We start from the raw sequence: 13,531 nt of genomic DNA on the forward strand, positions 1-13,531 counted from the left end.
TGTTTTGGTTCAATTCCAATATTTCCTTTTTGATTTTCTGACTGCATGATTAATTTATCGAGTAGTATTAAAGTTCCCTATTAATGTATTGCTCATTTCTCCATTTAAATCTGGTGAAATTTTTTTAATCGTGGTGCTCTGATGCTGCATGTGTGTATATTTTTGAACATTCTCTTTTCTTGACGTCTTTGTTACTTTATCATTATGTAATGACTTCTTTATCACACTTGCTAGTGTTTTTGGCTTGACGTGTATTTTTTTCTGGCATAAGTATGGCTACACCCACTTTTTTTGGTATCCACCTGCATGGTATATCCTCTTCTATTTCTATACTTGAGTATAGTATGTCTTGAAAGCTGAAGTGAATTTCCTGTAGAGTGGAGTTGGGTCCTTTTTTTTTTTTTTTTTTTTTTTCTTTTTCATCAGTCACTCTGCCGTTTGGTGGAATCAATCCATTCATAATTACTTATACTACCACCTTATTGTTTGCCTTCTAGTTTTGTATCTCCTGCGTTTCCTTACCCTATTTTCTACCTTTGTAAAGTGGATTTCCATGGTGATTTGTTCAGTCTCCCCTTTTTTTAGGTTTCATCACTAGATTTTTGCTTTGTGGTTACCAGGTGGCTTACATAAACCATCTCATAGGTAAAGTACTCTTAGGGGAAGAGGTTTTTAAGAAATAGTTCAGGCATGTTCTATAACATCCTTGATTAATTACACTGTTCTACCACATAATCACTTGTTCTTTTCTTAAAGATGATGAAAACAAAATAACTTTTGAAACAATAACTTGCAAAGGTTACTGTAGTTGACCCTTGAACAATGTGAGGGTTACAGGTGCCAGTCCACCGTGCAGTCAAAAATCTGCATAACTTTACTCCCTAAAAATTTAACAGCTAATAGTCTACTATTGAGGAGAAGCCTTACTGATAACAGATTAACCCCTATTTTGTGTATTATATGCCGTATTCTTACAATTAAAAATAAAATGTAATCATCAAGAGAAAATGCATATACAGTACTGTATTTATGAGAAGAAAATCCACGTATAAGCGGATGTGTGCGGTTCAGACCCATGTTGTTCAAGAGTCAACTGTATGTTTAACTTTGTAAAATTAATGAACTCTTTTTCAAAGTGGTTGTACCATTTTACATTTCTACCAGCAATGTGCCAAAGTCCCAAGTTCCTTGACATTTAAGGGAATTTTCAGTTACTTTGTTTTTCTGCCCCACAACTGGGGTGTTTGTTTTTGTTTTATTAACACTTTGGTGATGAAGTTATGAATTGTTAAAAGAGCCAAAAAACGTCTTTACAGATGGACAGGATGGAAGTCTAAAGTCAAAACATGACATGAAAAGCAAGATTATAGAATACTCTGGCATCATGAATTATCAAAAAACAAGAGTTTTACCCTCAGACTTTCAGTAACACTTTAAATGGATAGCCACTTGGCTGGGACCTCACTGTAACACTTCTGTCAGAGTCCCTGCTGCTGCTTGAATTGTAAAGGCTGCAATAGAAATGTGTTTCTTTACTTCTGTCCAGGCTGAATGAGGGTCTTCTTTATTTTCAATATCAAACATAGCATCATAGATCCCAGGAAATGATTCTCCAGCATATTTGTTGTGGCTACTTGGAGCAAAGATGATGTGCCTAATAGAAGAAAACAGATGGTAGGCTGAGCTAGAGTATACATACATTACACTTTATATGCTTTTTTATTCATTCCCTTTTATCAGACCACATCTTAAGAATACTGTGTGTCTCCTCCTGGCATTCACTTTTTTTATTCCAAAATGAAGACCTATAAGTGATTTACGATACTTATGTGACAGTATAACTTTAAGCAAAGAAATCTGACTATGCATTCACTGCATTTGTCCTTTACTGGAGAATTAGAAAGGCGGAGTATAGCAAAAAATGTATATAGATAGATACAAGGTTTGTACAAACCTGGTTTGAATCCTTGAACTGACATCTAATAGTCCTGTGGCTTTTCACGTTGGTTAAGTTCTTAGATATTCTGTTCTTTTTGATGCAGCTGTAAATGGAATTATCTTTTTGTTCCTCTTCTTGATAGGCCATTATTAGTGAATAGAAATAAAATCAGTTTCTGTATATTGATTTTGTATCTTCACCTTACTGAATTTAATTTGTTCATTCTAACAGTTTTTTGGTGAATTCCTTAGGTTTGACTCTACATAATGTCACCTGCAAATAACAATGGTTTTACTTCTTCCAATATGGATGGTTTTTTCTTGCCTAATTGCTCTGGCTAGGACTACCCATACTGTGTTGAAAAGAAGGGGCAAGAAGAAGCATCTTGGTCTTGTTCCTGATCTTAGAGGAAAAGCTTTCAGCCTTTTACCATTAAATACGATGTTAACTATAGGTTTGTCTTATGTGCCCTTTATTATATTGACTTACATTTCTTCTACATAGTTTTGTTGAGTTTTAATAAAGTGTATGTTGAATTGTGTCAAACGTTTTTTCTGCATCTGTTAAAGACTTTTTTGTCCTTCATCTTGTTAATGTAGTATAGAACATTTATTTGTGGATATTGAACCGTCTTTGTATAAACCGTCTTTGAATAAATCCCATTTGTGGTACGTGATCTTTTTAATATATTGTTGAATTCGGTTTGCTAAGTTTTATAGAGGATTTTTTTTTTTATGTTCATCATATTGGGTGGTAATTTTCTTTTGCATCCTTATTTGATTTTCCTATGAGGGTAATGCTGGCCTTTTAAAATGAGTTTGGAAGTGTTCCCTCTTTTTTTTTTTGGAAGAATTTGAAAAGAATTGGTACTGATTATTTTTTCAGTGTTTTGTAGAATTCATCAGTGAAGCCACATGGTCCTGGACTTTTGTTTGTTGAGAGGTTTATGATTACTAATTCAATTTCCTCACTAATAACTGGTCTATTCACATTTTCTATTTGATTAATAAGTTCTGGAAGGCTATATGTTTCTAGAAGTTTGTCCATATCTATTACATTATCCAATTTGCAGACAGATGATTGTTGATAGTAGTCTCTTATTTATTCCCATAGTATTAGTTACAGTGTCTCCTCTCTTTATTTGAGCCCATTCTCTTCTTGGTGAATCCAGTGAATGGTTTATAAATTTCATCCTTTCAGACAGTCAGCTTTTCGTCTTAGTGAACTTTTTTTTTGGCTTTTTAATTTGTTTCCTTGATTTTCTCTTTGGGCTTTATTTGTCATTCTTCTACTTCCTTGAGATGTGTGGTTGATTAAGAGTTTTGCTTTTTTCTGAGGTATAGGGTATTCATTGCTGGTGAATGTCAATCTTAGAACTGCTTTTGTTGCATCCCATAAATTTTGCCATGTTGTACTTCCATTTTCATTTTTCTCAAGGTATCTTTTTTGTCTTTTGATTTCATTAACCTATTAGCTGTTTGGTAAGTAGAATGTTAATTTCCACCTGTTTGTGAGTATTCCACTTTTCTTCTTGTAATTGATTTCTAGTTTTATACCCCCGTGGTTAAAAGAGATGCTGGATTCTTAAATTAATTAAGTCTTGTTTTTTTGGCATAACATATGACCCATCCCAGAGAATATTCCACATGCACTTGCAAGAATGTGCGTTCTGCTTTTGGATGGAACGTTCTGTATATATCTTTTCATTTCATATGGTCTAATGCGTCATTTAAGGCTAATGTCTCCATAGTAATTATTTTGTTTGGAAGCTAGCCATTGATATGTGGTATTAAAGTCTCCTCCTATTCCTCCTATTGTACTGCTGTTTCTCTTTTGGTCTCAATTTATGTGTTCAGGTGCTTTTATGATGGTTTATGATGATTTATTTACAAATGCATCCTCTTGTTTGACCCTTTTATTGTGTAATTTCCTTCTTTGTCTTTTATTACAGTCTTCATTTTAAAGTATTTTGTCTGATATTAGTATAGCTATCCCTGCTTTCTGTGGCTTCCACTTGGCATTTGATATCTTTGTGCTTTCATATTTAGTCTGTATGGGTCTTTACATTTGAAGTGAGTCTCTTCTAGGCATGATATAGACCGGTCTTGTTTTGTTGTTGTTTTTTACATTCAGCCACCCTGTCTTTTCATTGGAGCAGATTCCATTTACATTCAAAATAATCAGTATGTATGTACATATTATTTTGTCAGTTTTCTTGCTGTTTTGTAGTTCCTCCTTGTTCCTTATTTTCCTCCTCTTGCCCTTTGTGGTTTGATGGTATGTATGCTTTAATTTTTATCTTTTCTTGTATCTAATACAGGCTTACCTCATTTTATTGTGCTTGAAAGATACATTTTTGTTGGTTTTTTTAAATTGAAGGTTTATGGCAAACCTGCATCTAGCAGTTCTTTTGACACCATTTTTCCAACTACAATTAGTTACTCTTGTAATATTTCAAACTTTTATTATATATGTTTTATTGGAATACATTTGACAATACAGTGTTACTAGTTTGGGGTGTGTACATTTTACGTACAGTTACATACATTAAGAAATGCTCGCTGCAGTAACTAGTTACCATCTGTCACCAAAGTTATTACAGTATTATTGACTATATTCCCTGTGGTGTACCTTTCATCCTCATGGCTTATTTATAACTGCGAATCTGAACCACTTAACCCCCTATTTTGCCCACCCTCCTGCCACCTTCCCTCTAGCAACCACCATTTCTTTTCTTGGTTCATTTGTTTTGAAGTGAAATTGGATGGTATTGGTCTTTCTCTGACTTGTTTCAGTTAGCATAATACCCTCTTAGTTGGGTGCCATGTTGTAGATGGCAAGATTTCATTCTTTTTTAGGGTTAATGTTCCATTGTATGTGTACCACATTATTGTTATTAGTGGACATTTAGTTTGCATCCTTATATTGGCAGTTGTAAATAACACTTTGGTAAAATAAGGATGCATGTATTTGTATTTAATTATATATTTATACATTTAGTGTTTTCAGGCTTTTTTGGGTAAAAACCCAGCAGTGTGATTACTGGATTATGTAGAGTTCATTTTTAATTTAAGGAACCTCCATACTGTTTTCTCTGGTGGCTGCACCAGTTTACATTCCCACTAATAGTGCATGAGAGTTCCCTTTTCTCCACATTGTCACCAACACTTGGCTTTTTGATGCTAACCTTTCTTACAGTTGTGAGGTGGTGATACCTCAGTTTTCATTTGCATTTCCCTAATGATTAGTGATGGGGACCACATTTTTCATGTTTCTTGGCCATGTGTACTCTTTGGAAATATATATATTCAGGTTCTCTGCCCATTTTTTTAGTCGATTATTGGGGGCTTTTTCTATCTCAGGTATGAACCCATTATATTAGATCTATCATTTGCAATTATCTCCTCCCATTTAGTAGGTTGCTTGTCATTTTGTTGGTTTCCTCAGCTGCACAAAAGCTTTTTAGTTTGATATTCTACCAAAAGTTTATTTTTGCTTTTGTTTTCCCTGCCCAAGGAGGCCTATCCAGAAAAACTTTGCCAAGGCCAGTGTATAACAGATTGCTGCCTATGTTGCTGGGTTTTTTGTTTTTGGTGGAGTGTTATGCTTTTAGCTCTCACATTTATTTAGGCATTTAGTCCATTTTGAGTTGCTTTTTGTTTGATGTAGGGAAGTGGTTCATTGCATTTGTATGTTGCTGTCCAGTTTTCCCAGCACCATTTATTGAAGAGACTCCACTACAGTCTTGCCTTTTTTGTATGTTATTAATTATATAAGCATGGGTTTATTTTTGGGTTCTCTGTTCCATTCCATTAATCTCTGGGTCAGTTTTTCTGCCTGTATCATACTGATTACTGTAACTTTGTAGTATATCTTGAAATCTGGGATTGTATGTACCTCCAGCTTTGCTCTTTGACAAGAATTGCTTCAGCTATCTGGGATGTTTTTTATGATACAAACCTGAGTATTATTTACTCTGATTTTGTGGAAAATGCTGTTGGTATTTCAATAGGGATTGTATTTGTTTTGTTTTTTTTTTAAAAGATTTTTATTTAAAATTTATTCACAGGTATTTTATACTTTTTGATACAATTGTAAAGGAGTTTGCTTATTTTCTCTTTCTGCTACTTTATTATTAGTCTATAGCAGTGTAATAGACTTCTGTGCATTGTGTTTGTACTGAATTCATTCGTTCTCATTTTTTGGTGTTTTTAGGTTTTCTGTATTACCATGTCATCTGCAAATAGTGACAGTTTCATTTCTTCCTTACCAATGTGAATGCCTTTTATTTTTCCTGTCTGCTGCAGCTAGAACTTCCAAGACTATGTTGAATAAAAGTAGTAAGAGTAGACATCCTTGTCTTGTTCCTAATGTTACAGGAAAAGCTTTTAGTATTTCACCATGAGTATTAGGGTACAAGGGGGTAGGTCTTACATGGCCTAGCTCTAAACTCCCTTTACTTACTGATAATTTTTATCATGAACAGATGTTGTATTTTGTCAAATGGTTTTTCTGCATCTATATTAATTTGGTCATAGGATTTTTACCTTTTATTTTGTTGATGTCATACACTACCATTGATTTGTGAATACTCAAAGAGTTGTATCCCTGAAATAAGTCAACTTGCGGGTAGTGAATGATCTTTTTAATATATTAAATTCACTTTGCTGTTTTGTGGAAGATTTTTGCATCGCTCTTCTTCAGGGATACTGACCTTAATTTTTGTAATTATATTTTAATTGCTGCAATCTTATAAAACTGTAATAGATGAAGAGTTGCTGTTTATGGATAAGTGAAAGTTGTTACTTTAGATGGAATCTACACCTGGTGAAGATGCTGTGAAGGTAGAACAGTGGCAGCAAAGGGTTGAGAGTATTACATAAAGCCTTGCTGCTGCTTTTTAATTAAGTTTGAGAGAATTGACTCCAATATTAAAATAACTTGTACTGTGGGTAAAAGTCTATCAAACAGCATCACATACTATGGAGAAATCTTAGAATAGTCAGTTGATGTGGCAGTCTTCATGGTTGTATTCTTTAAAGAAATTGCCACAGCCACTCTAATCACCAGCCATGAACATCAAGGCAAGACCCTCCACCAGCAAGATTGCAACTAGCTGAAAGCTCAAATGATGGTTAGCATTTGGGGCAATAAATTAAGGTATGTACTTTTTTTTTTTAGTAATGCTTTGCACACTTAGACTACAATATAGTATAAACATAGCTTTTGTATGCACTAGAAAATCAGGAATTTCATGTGACTTGCTTTATTGCAAATATCTTTGAGCTACCTTGCAGTATATCAGAGGTAAGCCTCTATGTAGCTTTTGGTTTGTGGCTATTGTGAGCCTTACATACACTAATGTAACAATTTAAAGTGGACTTTCATGAATAGTACAATTTAACTTTGAAGGCATTCTAAAGCTCTCCCTTCTTACTCTTATATCAACCCTATCACCACGTTTTGTTTTCTATGTCACATTTTATTTCCTCTTAATTCTGTGCATCCCTTATTATTGCAGTTATGCTTACTTTTATAACTCTTGCATTAACCTTCATACTATTTAATATATTACCTTTACTATAATCTGTATCAGTAAAATTTTCACTCTACTATTTTCTTGTTACTAATTAGCACCTTTTCTTTGCAAGCTTTTAAAGAACTTCCTTTACCATTTCATATGACTAGTGGTGATGAATCCCTTTAGCTTTAGTTAGTCTGGAACACTCTTTCTCCTTCAATCCTGAATGACAATGCTGCAGAATACAATATTCTTGGAAGTTTTTTTGTTTTTAGTTTTAGTTTTTTCTTCAGCACTTTGACTATATCATGCCAGTCCTATCAGGCCTGCAAAGTTTCCTCTGAAAATCTAAATATCTTATGGAGATTCTTTTGTACATAACAAGTAATTCTCTTGGTGCTTTTAAAATTCCTTGTCCTTGACATTTTAATTATAATGTGTTTTAGTGTGGGTCTCTTTTGGTTCCCTGGATCTGGATGTTGGTTTCCTTCTCTAGGTTAGGGCAGGTTGTAGCCCCCTTCTCTCCCTACACTAGGAATGATGTTTTCTATATGTTCCTTAAGCTTTTGGTGTTTTGTGTTGTTTTTTTCTCCCTTGCTTTGTTTGGGTGAAAGCCAGTGCCCCGTCTCTGAGTTCAGTGATACTTTCTTCTGCTTCATCTCTTCTGCTGTAAACCCCTCTAAGTGTATCCTTCAGTTTTAGGACTTCTCTTTGGTACTTTTCCTTTTCACCTTCTCACTGTGTTCATCCATTCTTCCACGTTTGGTTAGCATCTTTATGGCCATACTTTGAACTCTTTATCAGGTAGATTACTTATCTCTCTTTCAGTGGTTTTAACTTTGTGTTAGTTTCTATGCCTTAGATCAGTTACCTCTCCCAGTGTTGAAGTAGATGAACCTTTTCATCGAACCTTGCTCTGTCTCCATTTGTTTCTCAAATTTTGTGATTGTTCCAACAGCCTTTTTTTTTTTTTTTAAGATTTATTTATTTGACAGACAGAGATCACAAGTAGGCAGAGAGGCAGGCAGAGAGAGAGGAGGAAGCAGGCTCCCCGCCGAGCAGGGAGCCCGATGCGGGGCTCGATCCCAGGACCCTGGGATCACGACCTGAGCTGAAGGCAGAGGCCTTAACCCACTGAGCCACCCAGGCGCCCCCCAACAGCCTTTTTTTAATAACTCCTCTTGGTAGTTGAGGGTGTGCCAAGACTTGTCACTGTCCCCTTGATTATTTCAGGCCTTAAATTCGTGGTGATTAAAAGCTGCTGCCTGAGGGTTTGGTTTCCACAGTATGCAAATATGTACCACCTTGTAGGACTGCAAGCAATCTGGGGTGGCCACCAGAGCCACATGATAGGGAGGTGTCCCTCAGACACAGTAGTAAAAACTGGGCTCCAACTGAATACATAAGTTGCTTTCTGGAATATAGAAGCAAGCTGCAATAAGAAGGAGCACAAAGGTGGTACTGCCCCCACCTACATGGCCTGAGAGCATTGCTATAGGCTTCTAGAAGAGGGCCCGATGGAAGGCCTGCCCTGCAGCAGGCTGAAGCTCCAGGGTAAGTAAATATACTTATGTTTCAGTCTGCTCTCTAGAACAGGAAGAGTGAACACGAAAAATAGCACCTGCCCTCCGATGTCCCTGGTAAGGTTTATAGTTAATGCTTAGACGTGTGTTCAAGTGGAAGCCTGCCCCTCAGGCTGTAGCCATGATGATAAACTTAGACCTCCGTCACTTGGAAGACTGAGTTGCTTGGGTCTGTTGCCCCTTGCTGTCTTAAGACCTCTTTCTCCATTGGTTTCAGTCTTATGGGACCTTGTGCTGGGCCCCAGAGCCAATGGACAGGTGTGCCCTGGCAGCAGTGGCAAAAACTGATGCCCAACAAAAGCATAATCTCCTTTTTGAGATACACCATCGAACTGGGGCAGGTCAGAGGGGGAGTGTAAACTCTTGCCATAGGCCCTAGATCTTTCTTCTTAGGCCAGACTTCCTGTACCAGCATATAGTTGTTTTTCTTAGAAAAAACTCTTCCAAGAACAGTCTCCAGTTGTTATAGTCTCATGGGACCCAGGAATGTAAGTAAGCCCCATGGGTTCCAGAGCCACACAATTAAAGAGCATCCCCGGCCAGCAGCTGTAAGCACTAAGTACAAGACACAGGTAAAAAGTTGCCTTCCAGGAGATACTGGTGCTCTGGAGTTCAGCGGAACAACACAAAGATGGCATCCACCAGCCTCTTCCAGGTGATGCATTAAGACTACCAAATGAATCTTTCACATGAGGTCTGCTTTTCAGAGGGCTGCTTCTGTATTGGCCCTGTGGCAGGTGAGTCCATGCAAGCTCTTTTAAGAGCTGTTGGTCTGTTCACTCTAGCCCTTTGGGTAGTTGGTGCCCCGTAGCCAGATATTTTAGAGGCTAACCTCGGGTGCAAGTCTTAAAAGTTGGTGTACCCTGTTTGAGGTATGAACCCTTCTCCTCAAGGGAGAAATTCTGGATTTATAAATTCCCTCCTAATTGTGGGTTGTGTACCTGGAGATGGGTTTATGGCATGATTAGTTCTCGGACTCTCCTGCTACTCTCTTTGGTATGGCCTTTTTCTTGTTTGATATGAAGCAGTGGCTCAGCTAGTCTTCTGGTCTTTTTGAGAGGAAACTGTTACATATATAGTTACAGCTTCAGTGTGTCCCTGGGTTGAGGGGAGTTCAGGGTCTTCCTACATTGCCATCTGGTACTGCCCTCGCTTTAGAATATAGCCTTAATATTCAGTTAATAATTCCTATAAGTTTTTAAAATACAGTGCAGTCTTTTTGGAGGTCAGTGTAGCAGTTACTTAGAATGTGTTTACTCTTTGACCCTGAAATCCTCATACTGATTATATAGATATAAAGACAAATGTTCAAAAGGGCACAAGAACATACTATGGCAGTACTTTTACTAAAAGTAAATGAGGGGAAAACGAATTAAAGAGTCAACAGAGACTTAAAAATTATACATACATGCCAAACCAATACTATATACCAGATAAGAGAGCAAAACTGTATATACTGGCATGGAAAGTTCTCTAAGATAAATTGTTATGAAAAAAGAGCAAGATGCAAAATGTATGGTCACATTAATTTAGATACAGATAAATAAATATATACACATGTATATAAAACAGTTTTCTTTAAAGAGAATAGCAAATGCCTGGGTGTGGGTTACAGTAGGAAATGCTGAAGGACTATGGTCCCTTTTTCTCCTACAAGCTTCTATAGAGTCTGCATTCATTTTGAGAAAAAGGCGTTTTGCTTATGAATAATAGACTAATACAGGCAAGAGGGGGTTAACATGTAGATTTGCTTTCAGCTTTTTGACATATACATACTTAACCAATGGCTGTTTTATTTGTATCAATAATGAATTATTACTGTTTATTAAAATAGCTACTTACTGAGTACATTCGTCTCTGAGCTAAATCTGCCACATGCCTGAAATCTATAAGTCTATGGGATGAAAGCAGTTACACTCTCCTCTCTTTTTATAGCCAAGGAACCTGAAATTTAGGTAAATCTTTTGCCCAGGTTGCTGAGTATGAGCCAGAGCTGGGCTCTGAAAGCGTGTGCTTAAAATTAAAGGTTAATACTAGTCAACTAATATTTATAAGAAAGCTAACATGCAGAACTATGTCTGGCACATGGTATCTGATGATAAGTCGCCTCACAAATTTTCACTGAGGACCTGCAGTTTAAGAGGTACCTAGAAAAATGAGACTGTCCAAGACAGTGAAAGAAAGCATAGAGGTACAGGTACAAAAAGAGGATATTGCTTCAGCAGAACATGGCAGTCATCTTCAAAAAACTATAATATTCTATGGAAATAGACCTAGATTTATCCTATTTGATTTTGAAGAGCTGAACAGGGTCAGAGGGAGGAAAATTAAAGAGAAAAAGATCTTTCTGAGGGAAACTAACATTAGACCTTTCTTAAAATGAGATGGCCTTCCTCATGAGGGTAGGAAGCTTCTTATGGACTGGAAGATTCGGAGGCTAAATAGCTACTTACCTCAGATGCTATAGGAAAGATTAATGTAGACGTTTGAATTACAGAAGCTCTAAGATTCCCTCTAAATTTTATAGCTTTTAGCTTTTCTTAGAGTTATTTTTCATCTACCGTTTATCATTTACATCTGCAGCAGACCAATAAACATGAAGTTTTCTGATACTACAACTTATACTACTATACATAATCTTACCCATGTTCCTCATAGCATACATATTGGCCTTCCATTCATCTGACGGCAAGAGTTTAAAGCATGCTGGTTTTGGTCACAGAAAAGTAGCTAATGTCCTTTAGTGAAACACCTGTTGCTTCCTTACCTATAGAACCGCCTCCCTGGTAAACCAAGGGGATCGATGAATGCCCTCTCCAGGAGCATCAGTTGGTCGTTCATGATTCTCAGTGCAATGGGACTGGGAAAACAAGAAATAAGTAACTATAACCCTTACCATGGAACTGTATTTTAAAATACAGGATAAGGCATGGAAAAATGAACTTCTAAAACCAATAGGCTTTTTAAGAAAATGCAGATTAATGATAATGCCTCATATGTAAACCATAGATGACAACAGAGGCATCTTTCTAATATTCACAGTAAGAAAGACCTATTGGTAGTGGTTCATTTGTTTTTCAAGATCACGGAAAGAATAGAAAGACATTTTTAATTCTTTTTAGGAGGAGAGCCCAGCCTCCTGCAGAGGCAGGTTGGGTGTGCTATTAAGTTCTTGATAAGCCATTTAGTGCCGCTGAATAAACACTGAACAACAAATGAAGGGAAGTTGCTTCATTCTACAAGAAGGATGGGAAGTATTACATGCCAGGACTCCCCTTTCACACTTGGAATCTGCCAGCTCTCTTTCTGGGGTGCTACATAAGTTCTCTGGGCTTTCCTACAATCCAAGGGGTTTTTCATTATATTTCAAGCAAGTGATTAAGTGAAATGCAACAATTGTATCAATAAAAACATTTCTGCATTAGGACAGGGAAGTATTGGGATCATAGTGAAATTCATACTACAAATGCACTTAAGCCTGTGGAACTGTGAATTCCCAGCTCTCCTCCTTGGCCCTTGTCGTGGGGATGAGTTTTTGTCTACTATTAGAGTAAGGCTTCTCAAACTTTTATTCTCAAATGAATAAAAACCATTCTGGAGCGTCTTATTAAAGTATGGAATTCGAATTGAGTGGGTCTTGGAAGGCGTTTGATACTCTCATTCTAACAAGCTCCTAGGTAATGCGGATGCTGCTGATTCACAGACCTCAAGAGCAGTGAGGTAGAGCAGAGTGTAAGTGTACATGACTCATTCTAGTAACCAGATCAGTTTTCAGAATGATGGGGAGCTTGACATTTGAAACTTACTTATTAAGATTAACTTGTGTAAGTCTTCTATGAAAATCTGAAGCAGCATCTGAGAAGTTCTTCACAGCAGAAAATAAAGAATCTTTTAAAAATACAAAAGTGGAAGGTCAGTAAGTGCTGCTTATGTCACATGTTCACTTTCCTGCTGTCCCCATTCCAGGCTGATATGAGTGAATAGATAGGCAAACAGTGTTGCGCCTTCCTGCAGATCCGTGGAAATTATCAGAAAATATTATAACAAAGGAACAGTGTATATATATTTTATATAAAAGTATATAAAAATTACATACATATATAAAATAGAAAATGACTAAATTGTTTCTTCAGGAAATAACTTCCAGGAGTCTAGGACATAAATAATTCTTCTAACTCCTAATTTACCAGAAATGCATCATTCATGTATGTACTCATTCAGTACATACTATTGGTACATCTGTATGGTAGATACTAGATACAGCTATAGATGAGTTAGGTTTTTCCAATATTATAGACTAAAACAATGTTAATCCCTCTTTGTAAGGAGTGCATTTAAGATCTTGTTTTAAAGTCTGCCTGTGACAAGCTGACGTATGTGGACACAGAAATAGGGTCAGGTTTTTTTTTTCTGGTCAGGCTTTTCTCTAGTTTACAAAGATTCTAAGTAAAGTGAGAAGGTTCTCAGTGTACTTTTTATTACAATTAC

General features: G+C 36.5%; 1 protein-coding gene across 2 annotated transcripts in view; it reads right to left on the reverse strand.

The window, feature by feature from the left end:
* Positions 1-1,143: 1,143 nt before the first annotated feature.
* LOC111154474 (N-acetylated alpha-linked acidic dipeptidase 2) overlaps positions 1,144-13,531 on the reverse strand; it is a 51,637-nt gene continuing 39,249 nt past the window's right edge. For both annotated transcript variants that reach the window (XM_022514085.1, XM_022514086.1), the window contains 3 exons: positions 12,850-12,931; positions 11,811-11,903; positions 1,144-1,654 (listed from right to left, as the gene is read on the reverse strand). In XM_022514085.1, the coding sequence (XP_022369793.1) occupies positions 1,462-1,654; positions 11,811-11,903; positions 12,850-12,931 (368 nt within the window). In that variant the 3' untranslated portion in view covers positions 1,144-1,461. The remainder of the gene's footprint in view (positions 1,655-11,810; positions 11,904-12,849; positions 12,932-13,531) is intronic.

Source organism: Enhydra lutris, unplaced genomic scaffold (assembly GCF_002288905.1).
Source record: "Enhydra lutris kenyoni isolate GAN:26980312 unplaced genomic scaffold, ASM228890v2 scaffoldscaffold37, whole genome shotgun sequence".
NCBI classification, from domain to species: domain Eukaryota; kingdom Metazoa; phylum Chordata; class Mammalia; order Carnivora; family Mustelidae; genus Enhydra; species Enhydra lutris.